At 38.8% G+C, this 23,953-nt stretch overlaps 1 protein-coding gene across 1 annotated transcript in view; it reads left to right on the top strand.

Annotated features, from left to right (window-relative positions):
* The window catches only part of ITGA9 (integrin subunit alpha 9), an 838,607-nt gene that overhangs the window by 206,390 nt on the left and 608,264 nt on the right, over window positions 1–23,953 (top strand). Inside the window, exons 8-9 of the mRNA XM_053714443.1 lie at window positions 601–669; window positions 22,119–22,256. Coding sequence (XP_053570418.1) covers window positions 601–669; window positions 22,119–22,256 — 207 coding nt within the window. The remainder of the gene's footprint in view (window positions 1–600; window positions 670–22,118; window positions 22,257–23,953) is intronic.

Genomic DNA, 23,953 nt, shown 5'->3' with positions numbered 1-23,953 from the left:
AAAAGTGTGTTGATATCACAGTGTTGGTTATGTAAAACTGGGGAATGGGTAATAAAGGTATTATTTATCTTTTTAAACAATAATCATTTTGGAGTAGACTGTCCCCTTAATGAGCTCGAGGAACAAGTTGCAAGCTCAGTGAATGTACATCATTTTTATTAGCAGGGTATTAGTTATATATTCGGATGTTTATAAAAGAATCCAAAAAGTCAGAAGCCAAGACTGCCTAGCTCCTGATATATGTCAGCTCCTATCTTACAAAGTCTAAATCATTGTCATGATCTAATGCATAACTAATGAGATCTATGATTACGGCCAACGGCCGAAATGCGTAAGATCTGCTTTTTACGCTCTATCTAGCTGAAGCCCCTGATGAAAACCTCTGCTTTGTTGCTGTATGCTGTTTTAACTTGCCAAGAATAAAGTTTGCTGTTTTATTTACCTGGACCCAAGATCTGATTCTTTCCTTTTCTGATAACTAATGACTGTAAGAGCTGCCTGGGTTCCTATATTCTGTTCTTCCTGCTCTATACACTATTTAACACAAGGAAAGTGAAAATTCTTATTTTTGCCATTGTTTAAAATTCACTTTTATTACAGGTTTATATATTCAGAACTGACAAGAGATCAGGGTCCCTCATCAGGAATTTCCAGGCGTCTGGTAAAAAGGTTAGAACTTTTTTTTTTAAATTGTTTTTTTTTAATAGTTAATACATTATTCTTTCTTTGTCAGAAGATTAAGGAAGAAGATATATATAAGAAAATAGCACATTTTACACACAGTTCATGTTATCCCCTATAATTCTCGTTAATACTTATAACTGTAAAGCTAGATTATTTTATGAGATTTCAACCACAGAGCTGTTTGCAAACAACATTAGATTGATTTTATTTTTGCAATCTACAATTAAATCTTTGTTTCAGCAGTTCCACACATTCTAAGCGGCTTCTCTTGCAGTTTCTGCGCAATATATTTAAAAAACCAAGCAAATGCATTCTTTAGATCAGTGTTATAAAACGTCTGATAAAAAAAGGAATTCAATCATTTAGGGAATATAAAAGGTAAAAACTTCAACATAAGAAGGCACAACAGCATTGACTTATACATATCTTATGCGTTTCATGCATGATGTGGGACTTTATCAGATGTGTGTAACCTCTGGGTCATGATCCCAAAATATTAGAACTGACAACAAAGCAAATCTTGAAGAGTTGGGGGCATAGATCTCATATTACAGCTAATGAATTGGAGAATATTTCGGCACAATTATTAAAAAAAATTCAGTTGGCCACATTAATTTATTTATTCTAAACAAATTGTGGACCTTTGCAGAGCATTCAACATCTAGTTTTGAACCAATAAAATTAGAGTGACCTTTTTATGACATGCATTCAGCAAAAAATACTGGAAGATTTCCTGAAATGGCTCCTAAAGGCAATATTTGCATCTTGCAGGGTGTTTGTTGCTAGCCTGTGCCTCCACCTCCCTGCAGCACAACTTTTAAACTGATTAGCTGTACAGCTGCTGTACACCAGTGTTTCTCAATTGTGGTTCTCAAGTACCCCCAACAGGCCAGGTTTTCATTGTAACTGAACCAGAGAACATGTGAAATAATCAGCTGATGGGTGAGAGCAGGTTAGTTTCTAATGGTTACTGATCACAAGATTATTTCACTTGTGCTCTAGTTTAGTTATACCTGGCATGTTGGTGGTACTTGAGGACCGCGATAGAGAAACACTGCTGTGCACTATCCCGTAGGCCAGGGGTCAGCAACCCTGGCTCTTCAGATGACAGACAGTACACTAGCTGATTGGCTGTGCTGCCGGTCAGTGAAAAACAAAATGGCTTGCTGTGGAGTCTGTCAACACCAGGTAGCCCCAAACATCCAACCAGTTGCAAGCGAAGCCTTTAGTTGCTAGTTCAGCTTCATTGGAAGTAAGCTTTTAGTAGATTTTTCTGCAATTGAATAAAAAAGAGGGTACCATTAATTCTCTGTTTATCATATGTAACAGTTGAATATTTATATATCAATATTCAAATGAGGATTCTCAAATACATCATTGTAAGGCTGTGTGAACCAGAAATTTACATATAATAGTCAACATTTAACATACGGAAGTAATAGTAGAATTATAGAATGGTTGATCAAGGTGGTATTAAATTAAAGGGCAAATTCCTGAAGTTATATTTAAACTCAAGAACAGAACACCTAAACTAAATGTATAACTGAGGAATAGATCATAGGCCTAATAATACATATATATAATGTATATCACATACTTGCTACTTTACTAGGGAGGTAGAATATACTCTGTCTTTGTAAAACATGATGTATAGTTATAAAAGTCAATTGGAGCAATTCGCTTACTTAAAGTTTTTATTGGGACCCGGGGAAACAGCTATCTATTGCTATTTACTTGCTATACTCCCCATCAAATAGTCTACATATGCAATATGCATATGCCAATACAGACCTTATGACTCTCATTCTTTGTTATTTCTTTTGCAAGATGTACCGAGTCCACGGTTTCATCTTTACTTGTGGGATATTGTCCTTCCTAACAGGAAGTAGCAAAGAGAGTACCACAGCAGAGCTGTCTATATAGCTCCCCCCCTTAACTCCACCCCCCAGTCATTCTCTTTGCTGGCTCTAAGCTGGAAGGGTAAAGAGAAGAGGTGTTAAACAGTTTATCTTCATTCAAGAGTTTGTTTTTTTAAATGGTACCGGTGTTGTACTATTTACTCTCAGTCAGGACTTAGATGAAGATTTCTGCCTGGAGGATGATGATCTTAGCATTTGTAACTAAGGTCCACTGCTGTTCCCACAGAATCTGAGGAGTACAGGAAAACTTCAGTGTAAGGAAAGGTTTCTTGCTATACAGCAATGAGGTATGTTCAGTCGTTTTTTCTGCAGAGACTGTGTTAACTCAGAAAGGCTGACAGTTTCCCCATTAGGCGAAGGGTAAACAGTAATCCTAGTTATATAAGGGGCATTACTAGCTTACATACAGGGCTAATCTTATGGGCACTCAGTTTGTGTATAATATATTGGGCAAACGTTTGTGTTTTATGGGACATATGTTTGAGGGTACACTTGGCTTATTTAAGGGTTTTTATAACCCACATGGCTTTCAAAAGAAGGTTTTTGTGTAGGCCCCAGCAACATCGAGTGAGAGCGGCGGGGCCTATTTTCGCGCCTCAGTTGCGCACTTAGTTGATGCAGGCAAGCAGCAAGAAAGTCTCCAGAGGTCCTGGGGCCCAATCGAAGCTTTACTCCCACAGAATCGTCCCCTAAGGTGCTGATAGAGTTTTTTTTTACCGGTTTTAGACATTTGTCAATCCATTTTTTTCAATTTGGGGTATATTGCTTAGATATTTGTGGTGCAATCTTACTATAACTTACTGGGTGTACTGTAAAAAAATTCGGAAAATTTGAGGCAATTTTAAGCATTTTTGCAGTTTGTGTATGTCTTTTTTCTCTTAAAGGCACAGTACCGTTTTTGAAAATTTGTGTTTTTTTCATTAAATAAAGTGTTTTCCAAGCTTGCTTGTCTCATTACTAGCCTGTTCAACATGTCTGACATTGAGGAAACTCATTGCTCAATTTGTTTAGAAGCCATTGTGGAACCCCCTCTTAAAATGTGTCCCACTTGTACTGATATGTCTATAAATTGCAAACAGCATATTTTGACTTATAAGAGTTTGGCATTGGATGATTCTCAGAGAGAAGGAAATCAGGTTTTGCCATCTAGTTCTCCCCAAGTGTCACAACCAGTAACGCCCGCACAAGCGACGCCAAGTACTTCTAGTGCGTCTAATTCTTTCACCTTGCAAGATATGGCCTCAGTTATGAATACTACCCTTACAGAGGTTTTATCTAAACTGCCAGGGTTGCAAGGGAAGCGCAGTAGCTCTGGGTTAAGAACAAATGCTGAGTCTTCTGACGCTTTAGTTGCCGTATCCGATACTCACTCACAATGTTCTGAGGTAGGGGATGAGGGATTTGCTATCTGAGGGTGAGATTTCTGATTCAGGAAGGTTGCTCCCTCAGACAGATTCAGATATGACGGCATTTAAATTTAAGCTAGAACACCTCCGTTTATTGCTCAAGGAGGTTTTAGCGACTCTGGATGATTGTGACCCTATTGTAGTTCCAGAGAAATTGTGTAAAATGGACAAATTTCTAGAGGTTCCTATTTACACTGATGTTTTTCCGGTCCCTAAGAGGATTTCCGACATTGTTACTAAGGAGTGGGATAGACCAGGTATTCCGTTCGCTCCCCCTCCTGTTTTTAAGAAAATGTTTCCCATATCTGACACCATGAGGGACTCATGGCAGACGGTCCCTAAGGTGGAGGGAGCTATTTCTACTCTGGCTAAGCGTACAACTATACCTATTGAAGACAGTTGTGCTTTCATTGATCCTATGGATAAAAAATTAGAGGGTCTCCTAAAGAAAATTTTTGTTCATCAAGGTTTTCTTCTTCAACCCATAGCATGCATTGTTCCTGTAACCACTGCAGCTGCCTTTTGGTTTGAGGCTCTAGAAGAGGCTCTTCAGGTGGAGACCCCACTAGATGATATTCTGGACAGAATTAAGGCTCTTAAGATAGGTAATTCTTTTATTACAGACGCCGCTTTTCATCTTGCTAAGTTAGCGGCAAAGAATTCACGTTTTGCCATTTTAGCGCGTAGAGCGTTATGGCTTAAGTCCTGGTTGGCTGATGTGTCATCAAAATCTAAGCTTTTGACCATCCCTTTCAAAGGTAAGACCCTATTCGGGCCTGCACTGAAAGAGATCATTTCAGACATCACTGGGGGGAAGGGTCATGCCCTTCCCCATGATAAGTCAAATAAGACAAGGACCAAACCAAATAATTTTCGTTCCTTTCGAAACTTCAAGGGTGGTCCCGCTTCCTCTTCCCCTGCTGCAAAGCAAGAGGGGAACTTTGCTCAATCCAAGCCAACCTGGAGACCTAACCAGGCTTGGAACAAGGGTAAACAGGCCAAAAAGCCTGCTGCTGCCACTAAGACAGCATGAAGGGGTAGCCCCCAATCCGGGACCGGATCTAGTAGGGGGCAGACTCTCTCTCTTTGCTCAGGCCTGGGCAAGAGACGTTCAGGACTCCTGGGCCGCAGAAATTGTAACCCAGGGGTATCTTTTAGATTTCAAAGATCATCCTCCAAGGGGGAGATTCCATCTTTCTCAATTGTCTGTAAACCAGACAAAAAGAGAGGCGTTCTTACGCTGTGTAGAAGACCTTTTTACCATGGGAGTTATCTGTCCAGTTCCGACAGCAGATCAGGGACAAGGGTTCTACTCCAATCTGTTTGTGGTTCCCAAAAAAGAGGGAACCTTCAGACCAATTCTAGATCTCAAGATTCTAAACCAATTCCTAAGAGTTCCATCCTTCAAGATGGAGACCATTCAGACTATTTTACCAATAATCCAGGAAGGTCAATATATGACCACCGTGGATTTAAAGGATGCGTATTTACACATTCCTATCCACAAAGATCATCACCAGTTCCTAAGGTTTGCCTTTCTGGACAGGCATTACCAGTTTGTGGCTCTTCCCTTCAGATTGGCCACGGTGCCAAGAATTTTCACAAAAATGCTAGGATCCCTGATGGCGGTCCTAAGACCGCGGGGTATTGCAGTGGCGCCTTATCTAGATGACATCCTAATTCAAGCGTCGACTTTCCAACTAGCCAAGTCTCACACGGACTTAGTGTTGGCCTTTCTAAGATCTCATGGGTGGAAGGTGAACGTGAAAAAGAGTTCTCTTATTCCTCTCACAAGAATTCCATTCCTGGGAACTCTGATAGATTCGTTGGACATGAAAATTTTTCTGGCGGAGGTCAGGAAATCAAAGATTTTAACCACCTGCCGAGCTCTTCATTCCATTCCTCGGCCGTCAGTGGCTCAGTGTATGGAGGTAATCAGACTTTTGGTAGCAGCAATGGACATAGTTCCGTTCGCTCACTTGCATCTCAGACCACTGCAACTATGCATGTTCAAACAGTGGAATGGGGATTATGCAGATTTATCTCCTCAGATAAATCTGGATCAAGAGAACAGAGACTCTCTTCATTGGTGGTTGTCACAGGATCACCTGTCCAGGGGAATGTGTTTCCGCAGGCCAGCGTGGGTTATAGTGACGACGGACGCCAGCCTACTGGGCTGGGGTGCAGTCTGGAATTCCCTGAAAGCACAGGGTTTGTGGACTCAGGAGGAGGCCCTCCTACCGATAAATATTCTGGAATTAAGAGCGATATTCAATGCTCTTCAGGGGTGGCCTCAGCTGGCTTCGGCCGGATTCATCAGGTTTCAGTCGGACAACATCACGACTGTAGCTTATATCAATCATCAGGGGGGAACAAGGAGTTCCTTGGCGATGATAGAAGTTTCCAGGATAATCCGATGGGCAGAGACTCACTCTTGCCATCTATCAGCGATCTATATCCCAGGTGTAGAGAACTTAGAGGCAGATTTTCTAAGTCATCAGAATTTTCATCCAGGGGAGTGGGAGCTCCATCCGGAGGTGTTTGCTCAACTGGTTTAGCTATGGGGCACACCAGAATTGGATCTGATGGCGTCTTGTCAGAATGCCAAACTTCCTTGTTACGTATCCAGGTCCAGGGATCCTCAGGCAGTACTGATAGATGCTCTAGCAATACCCCGGTCGTTCAACCTGGCTTATGTGTTTCCACCATTTCCTCTCCTTCCCCGTTTGATTGCAAGAATCAAACAGGAGAGAGCTTTGGTGATTTTGATAGCACCTGCATGGCCACGCAGGACTTGGTATGCAGACCTGGTGGACATGTCATCTCTATCACCATGGACTCTGCCACTGCAACGGGACCTTCTAATTTAAGGTCCGTTCAAGCATCCAAATCTAGTTTCTCTGCAACTGACTGCTTGGATATTGAACGCTTGATTTTATCAAAGCGGGGTTTCTCTGAGTCGGTCATAGATACCTTAATTCAGGCTTGAAAGCCTGTCACCAGGAAAATCTATCATAAGATATGGCGTAAATATCTTTTTTGGTGCAAATCCAAAGGCTACTCATGGAGTAAGATCAGGATTCCTAGGATTTTGTCCTTTCTTCAAGAAGGATTGGAGAAAGGATTGTCAGCTAGTTCCTTAAAGGGACAGATATCTGCTTTGTCTATCTTATTGCACAAGCGTCTGGCTGATGTCCCAGACGTTCGGGCTTTTTGTCAGGCTTTAGGTAGAATCAAGCCTGTGTTTAAACCTGTTGCTCCGCCATGGAGTCTAAATTTAGTTCTTAATGTTCTTCAGGGGGTTCCGTTTGAACCCATGCATTCCATAGATATTAAGCTTCTATCTTGGAAAGTTCTGTTTCTAGTTGCTATCTCTTCAGCTCGAAGGGTTTCTGAACTATCTGCATTACAATGCAACTCGCCTTATCTTGTTTTCCATGCTGATAAGGTGGTTTTGCGTACCAAACCTGGGTTCCTCCCTAAGGTTGTTTCTAACAGGAATATCAATCAGGAAATTGTTGTTCCTTTTCTCTGTCCTAATCCTTCTTCTAAGAAGGAACGTCTGTTGCACAACTTGGACGTGGTTCATGCTTTGAAGTTTTTTTTTTTTTGCAGGCAACCAAAGATTTTTGACAATCATCTTCTTTGTTTGTTGTCTATGCTGGAAAGCGCAGAGGTCAAAAGGCTACGGCTACCTCTTTCCTTTTGGCTGAAAAGCATCATCCGTTTGGCCTATGAGACTGCTGGACAGAATTACAGCTCACTCCACTAGAGCGGTGGCTTCCACATGGGCTTTTAAAAATGATGCTTCTGTTGAACAGATTTGTAAGGCTGCGACTTGGTCTTCGCTTCATACCTTTTCGAAATTTTACAAATTTGATACTTTTGCTTCTTCGGAGGCTATTTTTGGGAGAAAGGTTTTGCAAGCAGTGGTGCCTTCCGTTTAGGTTCCTGTCCCTCCCTTCATCCGTGTCCTAAAGCTTTGGTATTGGTATCCCACAAGTAAGGATGAAACCATGGACTCGGTACATCATTGGTATCCCACAAGTAAGGATGAAACCATGGACTCGGTACATCTTGCAAAAGAAAACAAAATTTATGCTTACCTGATAAATTTCTTTCTTTTGCGATGTACCGAGTCCACGGCCCGCCCTGTCTATCAAGACAGATAGTATTTTTTTATTGAAAACTGACTTATTATTTTTTTATTTATTTTTTAAATGCCATAAATCAATTCAATAAAAAAAATGTTGCTGCTTTTCATCTTCTCTAATTCTCAAAATCAGCCAAACTATCTTTTTAGTAGGCTTCTATGCAGATAACGGTACTGCCACTAACTAGCTAAAACACCTCAAATAGTTAACATACTAACCAAGTGTGGAAACGTTTAAATACTTTAACACCTTGTTTGCTACAGTTGTTTTTTAATGGTCAACCTCCCTCCCACTACTTATTTGGAGGAGACAGTGATGACTTGGTAATGGAACAGGCAAGGTTTGTCACTGCCATTTATTAGCAAAGTTTACATTATTTTTCTGTGCCTTATCTTATTGCCCCTGCTGAGGTCAGTTGGGGACAGATACATAGCAGAGTTAGGCTTGCAAAGTCTACAGTGTGCACTTCTAATTCTCAGATTTTGAAAACCCAAAATATTCAGATATATGTTACAGGAAAAATGGGCAGAATACTACTCTGAAAGTATATTACAACATCTTGTTTTTGTTGTTGTTTTTTTACTTAACCCCTTCCTGACGGTACTTATTTGTTACATCTAAACAAAGTTCTAATGTAAACAAATAAATAAAAAATGTAAATCACACGATTGTACATGCGATTGTGTGATTTCAATGATCGGTTTGAGTCGGGGGAGGGGAGTGCCTCATCCTCCAACACGCGATCTCAGTTAGGAAGCTGTTATGGCTTCAGTACAGCCAAACAGCTATGACGTTCCATGCGGTCCTAATGGTGCTAAAGCCCAGCGCGGTTAGGACTGCATGGAACATCATAACGGCGGGAAGGGGTTAATTAATAAGTTTACATTAGACAAGTGTATCATGTCCCTTTTAAGGGAGTAATTTGGTCCCTTTAATTATGCTAAAGGTGTGCTACTCCATTGCCTCCTCTGTACAACTCATCTGGTCTGTATTGTATTTAAAATGTGAAAGAAATAGCTCCCCGCTTAGCAATGGAATTAGCAACAGCTGATGTTCATTGTACCAATGCCAGTTTATGTGGGAAAGAAGCAGGGAAATAGTGGAAGCAAATGCTGCCCTTCAGGTCTGAATGCCCATAAAGTCACTGTGCACCTTGCTGTTTCCTAGTTCTTCATGTACACGGCTAGACTGCCCATTTGTATCTCCAATCCATCTTTAACTTGAGTGTATGAGTGTGTATGCAAATATGTTTGTTGAAAAATATATTACTGTTTTTCAGCAGAATACACTTGTATGCTATAAATGCCCCAGCCACCAATCAGCAAGTGCTACCCAGGGTCCTGAACCTAAAATGGGCCAGCTCCTAAGTTTACATTTCAACTTTTTCAAATAAAGATACCAAGAGAACAAAGAAAAAATGCTAATAGGAGTAAACTAGAAAGTTGATTGAATTGCATGCTCTATCTGAATCATGAAAGTTTAATTTTCACTAGACTATCTAGGACCAGTAAATACAGTAAAATTTGCGCAATCAATGAATGCGCAACAAAAAGACTATGCAATAGCACTTAGTCTGAACTTTAAATGATAGATTTTTTTCTGATAGATTTTAGTTATATCTATTTCCACACCTCCTGTATCATGTGACACCCAATCACAAAGGCATATATGTATATTCTGTGAATTCTTGCACATGCTCAGTAGGAACTGGTGACTCAAAAAGTGTAAATATATAAAGATTTTGCACATTTTGTTAATGGAAGAAAATTGGAAAGTTGTTTAAAATTGCTGCTCTACCTGAATCATGACAGTTTAATTTTTACTTGAGTGTCCCTTTAAGTCTTCACTGACACAATACACACCACCAGCTCTCTGAGCAAGAATAGCAGGCCTCTTATTTGCTATCTTGATGCTGCTGAAACACTAAGTTTTACTAGATGCATTTCTGCTAAACAAAAAAAAAAAAAAAAAAAGTAAACATGCTCCTTTTTAAAATTGAAATGCACCTATGCACAATTCAATTTTGCACTTTCTGTCCCTTTAAATTTTTCATTACTAGAATAAACTTAAATGTGCAATTTCTAGTATATGTAATGCTTTACAACTGGTATAGCAGGTAATATAGAGAACATTAAAGGAGCAATGTACTCAGCAAATAACTGATAAGAGTGTATCATATTCCAAACACTGGGAACAAACCCCACTAGTTTACATTTGTTTTCTATAGAGAATGTTGCCGTATTCATATTTTTAGTATAGGTTCTGATGAGCAAAAACATATTTCAAATGACAAAATAAATGTAAAATAACTATTTTGTAAACAATTTAATACACTCTAGCAGGTAAAATGGATGACTGGGAGCTCATTTAAGGGGAAAAATAAATCACAGTACACTGTCCCTTTAATAATATCCTTTGCTCTTAACTGGTTAAATATCTGTTAATATAATGAGATTTTAATAGATACCTGGTTTTCATCCACAAGCCAAAACTGCAGTAATGACTCACACTTTGCTGTATTATGAGATTAAAAGGAAATACTTTTGTGTAAAGAAAATAACAAAAGTGAGTTACAACAATACTTTTATTGGCCGCCTTGCTAGCTTTCAAGACTTTTGTTATCTTTGTCTGTCCTGGTGTGATTAAGCCTCAAAATAGACATTTATGCAGAGCAAATAACTTGAAATATAATAATATAATAAAATGTTTTAATTCCTAGTTGTTCATTATCATTTATTATACTTAAAATACTTATGTGAACCTCTAAAGGATGTTAATCAACAGTACTTTTTATCTACTGTTCATCTATACAGAAAAATGCTATATGGTCCCAGTTTTCAAGTCACTTATTTAAAGTCTTGGCTCCAGCACTCAGTTTCCTACTTGATTTCATCCACCCTTATGTTTCGGCCCTTAATCATGACATTCTCCATTAATCATTCCGTCGTCTCCCGTCAGGCCTTACCTCTCCCTCCTCGCTCATCACTCTCTCCAGCTGACACCGTTATTTATTCTGACTTCTCCCAAAACCTTGTGTTTTGCGTGTGCTTTCTATCTTACTATACTGCAGTTGCTCAGGAGCAGGAAAATGACATTTTATCTGGATGTGTTCATACTATTTGAGTTATTAATTGCTACCATGAAGCCTACAGCACTGAATATGTGGTGATATGATTTCTATTAATCATAATAGCAGTATAATTTGGTTTGACTTTTTTAAGGAAAATTAAACTGCTGGATATCAATAACTACAATAGCACGGTTACTACTCACTTAGCTGCTGATAAAACATTTTTAATCTCCTGTGCAACTGCCAGCAACTCTTGTTAATGTGCCGGTTGGTCAAGTATCACATCCTCATACTGGGTGCCGCCATCTTGGAGCTTAGGTATTCTTGCACAGAAATGGTGCACATTCAAAGATCAGTGACAGACAGTGCTGGCTTTCTGACAGCTGTATTACCGGTATGTGCTTCATGTTTATGTGCAGGAGCTTTAGATTTTTTCAGGGGCTGCATTGCTCCATATTATTTGTTACCTTTTTTCCCCCCATTATTTTCTTTTATTGAGGTTTTAGAAATAACAGACATTCAATGTCAAGACACATAAGCAACATTATCTCATGAATAATTCAAAGTTCACATTGTCAGATATATTGGCTTTTTAAATATATTTTATTTAAAGGGACATAATAATTGAAAATGAGACCATGTAATTTTAAGACTATCGACACTGCACTACTGTATATTTTAACCCCCGCAGTTATCTGCGGGACACAAACGGTACTTCTGCTGTGTGTTTAACCCCTTTGTAGGGCATGTCATTTTTTGCCAAAGTCCAAAAATGTAAACCTCCCACTCTGTATTGTGTATGTGCTACCCTGAAGTGCACAATACAGCTGTGAAAGAGCCACTGACATTACTTATCTGAGAATGTTCACCTGTTGCATGCAAAAAATATGTTTCAAGATGGAGGATCCCAGTATGAAAAAAATTACTTTCCTGTCCTTTTAAGGAGTAATCTTATATGAATTCAGGAGCGTGCACATGTCTTTAGCCATTTGGCAGCCATGTTTGCAACATTGTTTATAGCAATGTTATACATAGTTCTAAATATTGCTGCCATAGACTGCTAAAGTGCACACTCCTGAGCTCCTATCAGCCTACCTAGATTTACTCTTAAACATAGGATACCAAGAGAAGTAAATTCTGCAGGAATGGTGAAAGTTTAATTTTGATGTTACTGCCACTTTTAATGAATGGAAATTAGTTTGACTTCCTATTCAGAATCTGTAAAATCACAGTCCTAAATACACTGCTTGATGCAAAATCTAAATGCATAAAAATACAAAATAGATAGTGCAAAGCTTAACATAAGTCTAAAATAAATTAATATTGTACTGTGCTCCTTCACATACAGAAATGCAGGGAATGTCCTTTTTTGGAATCTTGCAGTGCTGAAGGATCTTTTTAAATAATATCACCTTAGCAGGGAGCTTTATTAAATTGGGTCCTTAAAGGGATATGAAACCCAAAATTTCTCCAACATAGGTGTGTCCGGTCCACGGCGTCACCCTTACTTGTGGGATATTCTCCTCCCCAACAGGAAATGGCAAAGAGCCCAGCAAAGCTGGTCACATGATCCCTCCTAGGCTCCGCCTACCCCAGTCATTCTCTTTGCCGTTGTACAGGCAACATCTCCACGGAGATGGCTTAGAGTTTTTTAGTGTTTAACTGTAGTTTTTCATTATTCAATCAAGAGTTTGTTATTTTCAAATAGTGCTGGTACGTACTATTTACTCAGAAACAGAAAAGAGATGAAGAATTCTGTTTGTATGAGGAAAATGATTTTAGCAACCGTAACTAAAATCCATGGCTGTTCCACACAGGACTGTTGAGAGCATTAACTTCAGTTGGGGGAACAGTTTGCAGTCCTTGCTGCTTGAGGTATGACACATTCTAACAAGACGATGTAATGCTGGAAGCTGTCATTTTCCCTATGGGATCCGGTAAGCCATGTTTATTACGATTGTAAATAAGGGCTTCACAAGGGCTTATTTAGACTGTAGACATTTTTTGGGCTAAATCGATTGATATTAACACTTATTTAGCCTTGAGGAATCATTTATTCTGGGTATTTTGATATAATAATATCGGCAGGCACTGTTTTAGACACCTTATTCTTTAGGGGCTTTCCCAAAGCATAGGCAGAGTCTCATTTTCGCGCCGGTGTTGCGCACTTTTTTTTGAGAGGCATGGCATGCAGTCGCATGTGAGAGGAGCTCTGATACTTATAAAAGACTTCTGAAGGCATCATTTGGTATCGTATTCCCCTTGGGTTTGGTTGGGTCTCAGCAAAGCAGATACCAGGGACTGTAAAGGGGTTAAAGCTTAAAACGGCTCCGGTTCCGTTATTTTAAGGGTTAAAGCTTCCAAATTTGGTGTGCAATATTTTCAAGGCTTTAAGACACTGTGGTGAAAGTTTGGTGAATTTTGAACAATTCCTTCATGTTTTTTCGCAATTGCAGTATTAAAGTGTGTTCAGTTTAAAATTTAAAGTGACAGTAACGGTTTTATTTCAAAACGTTTTTTGTACTTTCTTATCAAGTTTATGCCTGTTTAACATGTCTGAACTACCAGATAGACTGTGTTCTGAATGTGGGGAAGCCAGAATTCCTATTCATTTAAATAAATGTGATTTATGTGATAATGACAATGATGCCCAAGATGATTCCTCAAGTGAGGGGAGTAAGCATGGTACTGCATCATTCCCTCCTTCGTCTACACGAGTCTTGCCCACTCAGGAGGCCCCTAGTACATCTAGCGCGCCAATACTCCTTACTATGCAACAATTAACGGCTGTAATGGATAATTCTGTCAAAAACATTTTAGCCAAAATGAACCCTTGTCAGCGTAAGCGTGGATGCTCTGTTTTAGTTACTGAAGAGCATGACGACGCTGATATTAATATCTCTGAAGGGCCCCTAACCCAATCTGAGGGGGCCAGGGAGGTTTTGTCTGAGGGAGAAATTACTGATTTAGGGAATATTTCTCAGCAGGCTGAATCTGATGTGATTACTTTTAAATTTAAATTGGAACATCTCCGCATTTTGCTTAAGGAGGTATTATCCACTCTGGATGATTGTGAAAATTTGGTCATCCCAGAGAAACTATGTAAAATGGACAAGTTCCTAGAGGTGCCGGGGCTCCCAGAAGCTTTTCCTATACCCAAGCGGGTGGCGGACATTGTTAATAAAGAATGGGAAAGGCCCGGTATTCCTTTCGTCCCTCCCCCCATATTTAAAAAATTGTTTCCTATGGTCGACCCCAGAAAGGACTTATGGCAGTCAGTCCCCAAGGTCGAGGGAGCGGTTTCTACTTTAAACAAACGCACCACTATTCCCATAGAGGATAGTTGTGCTTTCAAAGATCCTATGGATAAAAAATTAGAAGGTTTGCTTAAAAAGATGTTTGTTCAGCAGGGTTACCTTCTACAACCCATTTCATGCATTGTCCCTGTCACTACAGCCGCATATTTCTGGTTTGATGAACTGATTAAGGTGCTCGATAGTGACTCGCCTCCTTATGAGGAGATTATGGACAGAGTCAATGCTCTCAAATTGGCTAATTCTTTCACTCTAGACGCCTCTTTGCAATTGGCTAAGTTAGCGGCTAAGAACTCTGGGTTTGCTATTGTGGCGCGCAGAGCGCTTTGGTTGAAATCTTGGTCGGCTGATGCGTCTTCCAAGAACAAGCTACTAAACATTCCTTTCAAGGGGAAAACGCTGTTTGGTCCTGACTTGAAAGAGATTATCTCTGATATCACTGGGGGTAAGGGCCATGCCCTTCCTCAGGATCGGCCTTTCAAGGCAAAAAATAGACCTAATTTTCGTCCCTTTCGTAAAAACGGACCAGCCCAAGGTGCTACGTCCTCTAAGCAAGAAGGTAATACTTCTCAGGCCAAGCCAGCTTGGAGACCAATGCAAGGCTGGAACAAGGGAAAGCAGGCAAAGAAACCTGCCACTGCTACCAAGACAGCATGAAATATCGGCCCCCGATCCGGGACCGGATCTGGTGGGGGGCAGACTCTCTCTCTTCGCTCAGGCTTGGGCAAGAGATGTTCTGGATCCTTGGGCGCTAGAAATAGTCTCCCAGGGTTATCTTCTGGAATTCAAGGGACTTCCCCCAAGGGGAAGGTTCCACAGGTCTCAGTTGTCTTCAGACCACATAAAAAGACAGGCGTTCTTACTTTGCGTAGAAGACCTGTTAAAAATGGGAGTGATTCATCCTGTTCCATTGAGAGAACAAGGGATGGGGTTCTACTCCAATCTGTTCATAGTTCCCAAAAAAGAGGGAACATTCAGACCAATCCTAGATCTCAAGATCTTAAACAAATTTCTCAAGGTCCCATCTTTCAAGATGGAAACCATTCGAACTATCCTTCCTTCCATCCAGGAAGGTCAATTCATGACCACGGTGGATTTAAAGGATGCGTATCTACATATTCCTATCCACAAGGAACATCATCGGTTCCTAAGGTTTGCATTCCTGGACAAACATTACCAGTTCGTGGCGCTTCCTTTCGGATTAGCCACTGCTCCAAGGATTTTCACAAAGGTACTAGGGTCCCTTCTAGCTGTGCTAAGACCAAGGGGCATTGCTGTAGTACCTTACCTGGACGACATTCTGATTCAAGCGTCGTCCCTCCCTCGAGCAAAGGCTCACACGGACATCGTCCTGGCCTTTCTCAGATCGCACGGCTGGAAAGTGAACGTGGAAAAGAGTTCTCTATCCCCGTCAACAAGGGTTCCCTTCTTGGGAACAATTATAGACTCCTCAGAAATGAGGATTTTTCTAACAGAGGCCAGAAAGACAAAGCTCCTGGACTCTTGTCGAATACTTCATTCCGTTCCCCTTCCTTCCGTAGCTCAGTGCATGGAAGTGATCGGGTTGATGGTAGCGGCAATGGACATAGTTCCTTTTGCGCGCATTCATCTAAGACCGTTACAACTGTGCATGCTCAGTCAGTGGAATGGGGACTATACAGACTTGTCTCCAAAGATACAAGTAAATCAGAGGACCAGAGACTCACTCCGTTGGTGGCTGTCCCTGGACAACCTGTCACGAGGGATGACATTCCACAGACCAGAGTGGGTCATTGTCACGACCGACGCCAGTCTGATGGGCTGGGGCGCGGTCTGGGGATCCCTGAAAGCTCAGGGTCTTTGGTCTCGGGAAGAATCTCTTCTACCGATAAATATTCTGGAACTGAGAGCGATATTCAATGCTCTCAAGGCTTGGCCTCAGCTAGCGAGGACCAAGTTCATACGGTTTCAATCAGACAACATGACGACTGTTGCGTACATCAACCATCAGGGGGGAACAAGGAGTTCCCTAGCGATGGAAGAAGTGACCAAGATCATTCTATGGGCGGAGTCTCACTCCTGCCACCTGTCTGCTATCCACATCCCGGGAGTGGAAAATTGGGAAGCGGATTTTCTGAGTCGTCAGACATTGCATCCGGGGGAGTGGGAACTCCATCCGGAAATCTTTGCCCAAGTCACTCAACTTTGGGGCATTCCAGACATGGATCTGATGGCCTCTCGTCAGAACTTCAAAGTTCCTTGCTACGGGTCCAGATCCAGGGATCCCAAGGCGGCTCTAGTGGATGCACTAGTAGCACCTTGGACCTTCAAACTAGCTTATGTGTTCCCGCCGTTTCCTCTCATCCCCAGGCTGGTAGCCAGGATCAATCAGGAGAGGGCGTCGGTGATCTTGATAGCTCCTGCGTGGCCACGCAGGACTTGGTATGCAGATCTGGTGAATATGTCATCGGCTCCACCTTGGAAGCTACCTTTGAGACGAGACCTTCTTGTTCAGGGTCCGTTCGAACATCCGAATCTGGTTTCACTCCAGCTGACTGCTTGGAGATTGAACGCTTGACTTTATCGAAGCGAGGTTTCTCAGATTCTGTTATCGATACTCTTGTTCAGGCCAGAAAGCCTGTAACTAGAAAGATTTACCACAAAATTTGGAAAAAATATATCTGTTGGTGTGAATCTAAAGGATTCCCTTGGGACAAGGTTAAGATTCCTAGGATTCTATCCTTCCTTCAAGAAGGATTGGAAAAAGGATTATCGGCAAGTTCCCTGAAGGGACAGATTTCTGCCTTGTCGGTGTTACTTCACAAAAAACTGGCAGCTGTGCCAGATGTTCAAGCCTTTGTTCAGGCTCTGGTTAGAATCAAGCCTGTTTACAAACCTTTGACTCCTCCTTGGAGTCTCAATTTAGTTCTTTCAGTTCTTCAGGGGGTTCCGTTTGAACCCTTACATTCCGTTAATATTAAGTTATTATCTTGGAAAGTTTTGTTTTTAGTTGCAATTTCTTCTGCTAGAAGAGTTTCAGAATTATCTGCTCTGCAGTGTTCTCCTCCTTATCTGGTGTTCCATGCAGATAAGGTGGTTTTACGTACTAAACCTGGTTTTCTTCCAAAAGTTGTTTCTAACAAAAACATTAACCAGGAGATTATCGTACCTTCTCTGTGTCCGAAACCAGTTTCAAAGAAGGAACGCTTGTTGCACAATTTGGATGTTGTTCGCGCTCTAAAATTCTATTTAGATGCTACAAAGGATTTTAGACAAACATCTTCCCTGTTTGTTGTTTATTCAGGTAAAAGGAGAGGTCAAAAAGCAACTTCTACCTCTCTCTCTTTTTGGATTAAAAGCATCATCAGATTGGCTTACGAGACTGCCGGACGGCAGCCTCCCGAAAGAATCACGGCTCATTCCACTAGGGCTGTGGCTTCCACATGGGCCTTCAAGAACGAGGCTTCTGTTGATCAGATATGTAGGGCAGCGACTTGGTCTTCACTGCACACTTTTACCAAATTTTACAAGTTTGATACTTTTGCTTCTTCTGAGGCTATTTTTGGGAGAAAGGTTTTGCAAGCCGTGGTGCCTTCCATTTAGGTGACCTGATTTGCTCCCTCCCTTCATCCGTGTCCTAAAGCTTTGGTATTGGTTCCCACAAGTAAGGATGACGCCGTGGACCGGACACACCTATGTTGGAGAAAACAGAATTTATGTTTACCTGATAAATTTCTTTCTCCAACGGTGTGTCCGGTCCACGGCCCGCCCTGGTTTTTTAATCAGGTCTGATAATTTATTTTCTTTAACTACAGTCACCACGGTACCATATGGTTTCTCCTATGCTATTATTCCTCCTTAACGTCGGTCGAATGACTGGGGTAGGCGGAGCCTAGGAGGGATCATGTGACCAGCTTTGCTGGGCTCTTTGCCATTTCCTGTTGGGGAGGAGAATATCCCACAAGTAAGGGTGACGCCGTGGACCGGACACACCGTTGGAGAAAGAAATTTATCAGGTAAACATAAATTCTGTTTTTTCTTTCATAATTCATGAATGTTAAAAAAAGTTTCCAGTTTACTTCTATTATCACATTTACTTAGTTCTCATGTTCTTGTTTGTTGAAAAGTTATCTAAATAGGTAGCATGCACATGTTTGGAACATTACATGTGATTTCATGCTGTTGCTAATGTATAACATACTTGCCAAACTGCTGCCATATAGTGCTGCAGACACGTGCACACCCCTGAACTTACCTTCCTGCTTTTCAAAAAGGTTATTAAGAAAATGAAGAAAATGTGATAAGTATATTGAAAGTTGCTTAAAAATGCATGCTCTATCTGAACCATGTAGGCAAAAAGTTAGTTTTATATCTCTTTAAATTGACATTAAACACTTTGAGATGGTAATATAAAATGATAAACTATATATATATATATATATATATATATATATATATATATATATATATATATATATATATATATAAAAAAAACTCTGCAATATACTTTCATTATTTATTTTGTTCCATTTTCCTGCAATTCCATTCTGAAATTGTGAGCTATTCAGTTCCTGTTAGAAATGGAAAAGCAGAACACTGTTATATTCCACACAGCCATTGGCTGCACACTCTAGAGACCTCTTTATAACTGTCCCTAATTGGCTACAGCAGAGAAGGTAACCTGAGTTACAACATGGCAGCTCCCATTGTTTTATAAACACTAAAACTTTACACTTATTTTGTCAATATTTAAACAGCTAATGAAATTTCACAAAAATACATCTACATGTTATTATTCTCTTACTATTTTTCTTTGAATGCATCATTCTATCTAGCATTTATTTAGTGTTTAATGTCCCTTTAAGAGTAAGTTACAATTCTGTTTAAGACCATCAAGATCCAGAGCATTAGCTAACAGTAGACAGCTTTGCCATGCAGGAAGTATGTGAATTATATTCATACAACAGAAATTCATTCATACAAGAAAACCAATGTCAAGAAAATGCATAGCTGTATGTATTTATGATGGTTTTGTTCAATCGTTTGCGGCCAGTGCTCCATAAAACCATGCTGTTCTATTTATTTTGTGTGGTTAGGAATTCCAAAAAAAAATAAATCCAAATGATTTCCCTCTGTAGAAAGTGATGTAATGTGAACAAAATGGCAGCAGCTGTACATTTTTAGTGCTGAGAGGGATTGCTTGTTCTGGGGAAAGATTTTTACATGTATTTACTATAAATGTGATATTCTATTAGGATCAATGGACAATATTTTTGGAGGTTCTTTGGGTATAATTAAAGCTTTAAAAATGTCTGATGGCGTATTTAGTTGTGGATTAGTTTATACTGACCTTCTTGTACATATCGTCTTAAAGTTACAGTAAAGAGAACATTAAACTTTCATGTTTTAAATCATGCAATTATAAGCAACTTTCCAATTTACTTCTATTATCAAATTTGCTAGCTGACCAAACGCAGTGAGCCAATGACAAGAGGCATATATGTACAGCACCAAATAGTACAAAGTTGTATCGAATTGCATTCTCTATCTGAATCATGAAAGTTGAATTTTGACTTTACTGTACCTTTAATGTAAAAGTTAAAATGGGGAGAGAGTAAGCGCTAAAAAGCTTAAAAGGCTAGTAAAAGGTACATTTTAATACATATAAAAATTTACAAATGGCAATCAGACGCATGGATCCATGTCTGACTTAACAAAAAAAATATATATATATATATAATAAACAAATCTAAAAATATCTAAAAATATCCAATGGAGTATAGCATGTGACGCTGACTTAGTGAGCCAGTGATGAGGAGTTAGGACATGTACATTCAATAATATAAACAACCTAAGTGAGTGATTGAGTGCACACAATAGCTTTCAACAAAGAAAAATAGCATTCACAAAAAAGAAAAATAGCATTCACAAAAAAGAAAAATAGCATTCACAAAAAATAGTGTTCACAAAAATTGGCGTACATAAAAAATGTTCAAATGTTCAACCGGTTATATGTAAGTGAATCCAGTAGTGTTTCCTCCAAAGTGACGTGTAGAAATATAACGTGAAGTCAATAATAGTAGAATGTAAACGTTGAGTGGGTCAAATTATTGTGGTTCAGCTGCTAAATTAAAAAATTGTAAATCCGTGAGGTGTATAAAAATAAAAATAAAAATAACTTGTGAAAAAATCCACGTGGAAAACTTGAATTCAAATGATAAACAAAGGTCAAAAATCAAAAGACAAAAATATCATAGTCTTGAGAAAGGCCTAGTCTAGGCCGAAACGTGTTGGCATACTGGTGAGCTTGGTTTTAATTACCTATATTATATATCATATACAGTGTTGCACTATTTGTTTCTCTTTTGTTCCCTTTTAGGTATTTTATCAATGTATTTGTTTGTTATGGATCTTACCAAGGATTTTTAACATCTGAATTAAGGATTTGTTTTCACTAGATCTTTAGTGCTTTTTAATATTATCACTGATTTTCTATTTTTGTCTTTTGATATTTTTGTCTTTTGATTTTTGTCTTTTGATTTTTGACCTTTGTTTATCATTTGAATTCAAGTTTTCCACGTGGATTTTTTCACAAGTTATTTTTATTTTTATACACCTCACGGATTTACAATTTTTTAATTTAGCAGCTGAACCACAATAATTTGACCCACTCAACGTTTACATTCTACTATTATTGACTTCACGTTATATTTCTACACGTCACTTTGGAGGAAACACTACTGGATTCACTTACATATAACCGGTTGAACATTTGAACATTTTTTATGTACGCCAATTTTTGTGAACACTATTTTTTGTGAATGCTATTTTTCTTTGTTGAAAGCTATTGTGTGCACTCAATCACTCACTTAGGTTGTTTATATTATTGAATGTACATGTCCTAACTCCTCATCACTGGCTCACTAAGTCAGCGTCACATGCTATACTCCATTGGATATTTTTAGATATTTTTAGATTTGTTTATTATATATATATATATATTTTTTTGTTAAGTCAGACATGGATCCATGCGTCTGATTGCCATTTGTAAATTTTTATATGTATTAAAATGTACCTTTTACTAGCCTTTTAAGCTTTTTAGCGCTTACTCTCTCCCCATTTTAACTTTTGTATTGTTAGCCTACTAGGAGGCTATATAGTTAGTAAGCTTAAGGCCCTGGGTGTAGCGCTCGGTCCACTTCTCCTGTACCTTTAATGTAAACACAAGCGGTGATCCACGCATTTATTTATCAAACACAAACTGAGCACCTGATCACTGCGCTATATTTGCTGGACAGAAGCACAATTTAAACAAGTTGATTATATTAAGTGATATCTTTTGGTGACCATGTTTTTATTTTTGAAGTTTACAAATCATAAGGGTTTCTCCTTCATCTACAGCAGCTAAGAGTCGCTGTTACATGCTATCCTATATAAATCACTATCCTATAATAAGGATTTATTTTATAGGAATTAGTACAATGATCACCTGTGTACATGTCAGCTAAAGTCTTTCATTTGAAATGCAAAGTCGTGATAGCTTTTGTGGGCAGATGTACTGAATGCTTTGTTGTGACTCGGCTTGGTTACAGATGGGGTCTTACTTTGGCTCCTCCTTATGTGCAGTTGATCTGAACTCTGACGGTCTCTCAGACCTTCTGGTCGGTGCACCCATGTACACGGAGGTGAGAGATGAGGGACAAGTCACCGTCTACATCAATCGAGGGAATGTAAGTATATGTTAAGCACTGCAATAAATGACATTTCCTATCTATCTATCTATCATCTATGTATCTGTCTATCTATCTTTATGTATTATCTATCTATCTATCTATCCATCTATCATATATGTATGTATGTATCTATCTATCTATCTATCTATCTATCTATATCTATCATTATATATTGACTATCCATCTATCTATCATTATATATTGACTATCATTACGTATTATCATTCTTTATGTATTATCTATATGTCTATAATTTATACATATATCTTTACTACATTTATTACATAAGACTTTATATAGATGACATCTTAACAAAATAAAATGTGTAACGCTGACATTTATTTTTATAGCTTTCCATATGTATACATCTCTCCAAACACTCAATCCTAAAGTATTGTAGTGTGGCCCTTTTAAATATTTGTTGTTGCAATTGAGTAGTTTTGGTTGCCTGCCACTGATTAATTTGCTAAGTCATACACACAAGAAGAACTTTAAAGTTTGAGCAGCTTCACATTTTTTAATTGTTCAGGGCTGAATTTATTTATAATTTTTTTTGGGAAGTATATGCATGAAAATTGCCATATAGTTATGACTAGACTGTTAGTTGCTAATTTAAAATTGTTGTTGCAGTCCAAGAGATTTTATTAGATGTGTCTGTTAGGCTTCTCCAGAATTCTTGACCATTCAGGGGGAAATGGGTTCCCTCCCCCACCTCTGTCTTCATTGATGATTTCCTTCTTATATAAATCCATTCTACTTGCAGACATATAGTCATTTCCTAGAATTTACAAACTTCGTAATACAGCATTACTTTTGGCAGCAATTCAACAATTGTTGGACTTTCTTTACTCTACAGAGCTGTTCTCGGAACTGTAGTATAAAACCGGTAGGCAACTAGTCAAAGCCTTAAAGGGCCACTGGCAGCAATTTAAAATATTATTTGATTTAAAAAAAATTAAATTGACATCTGTCTTCTGTTATCCTTTTTTTCTTACTTATAAAGACCTAGTGAAGAGCCAATTTTTCTCAGTCTATTTAGTCTGTTTCCTACAGTTATTCACATTTATTTAAACGTTATACCTTGAATGATAAAATAATTTACTTCAATTAAATTCAGACACTTCTGTTGTCTTTAATTGCAGGAGGTATATTTAATAATAAAATATTCTAACAATATTCTATAATTATTATATACTAGAATTTATTTCAAATATATAATCTCACTTCAAATTTTAGAATTTTATTTTCTTTCTTTATACTGCTCCATAATACACTAAAAAACATGTCCCTTTCCCTTGTAATCATTTCCATGGATAAACCCATTATGTACTGTAAGAATATTATATAGTCTGCCAAATACCTACAGTCATGCAAAATAATTTGTGCATTGTGATTTAATTTGAGTTGCATATTAATTTTTGTTACATTTTAGTCTTTTCATTCTTCATTTAGTCTTCTTAGTTTCAGCATAATTTTAATTTGTGTTAATTTCCAACTACAAAATATATTGTAATGCTTTAAAAATATTAGCTAGTTTTTTTCTACAAGCTTCACCATTAATGACTATGTGGCGTTTTGTAGCAGCAACATTTGATAAAATTAAATGATTTGTTTTGTATGTGTTTTAATTTACAATATTCATTGTGCACTTTTGTAATGTAGGCATCTCCTTCCCATATGAAAATGCAGTATTC

The sequence above is a fragment of the Bombina bombina genome, chromosome 5 (genome assembly GCF_027579735.1).
Source record: "Bombina bombina isolate aBomBom1 chromosome 5, aBomBom1.pri, whole genome shotgun sequence".
In the NCBI taxonomy this organism is placed as follows: domain Eukaryota; kingdom Metazoa; phylum Chordata; class Amphibia; order Anura; family Bombinatoridae; genus Bombina; species Bombina bombina.
This window is presented reverse-complemented; position numbering and strand designations above follow the sequence as displayed.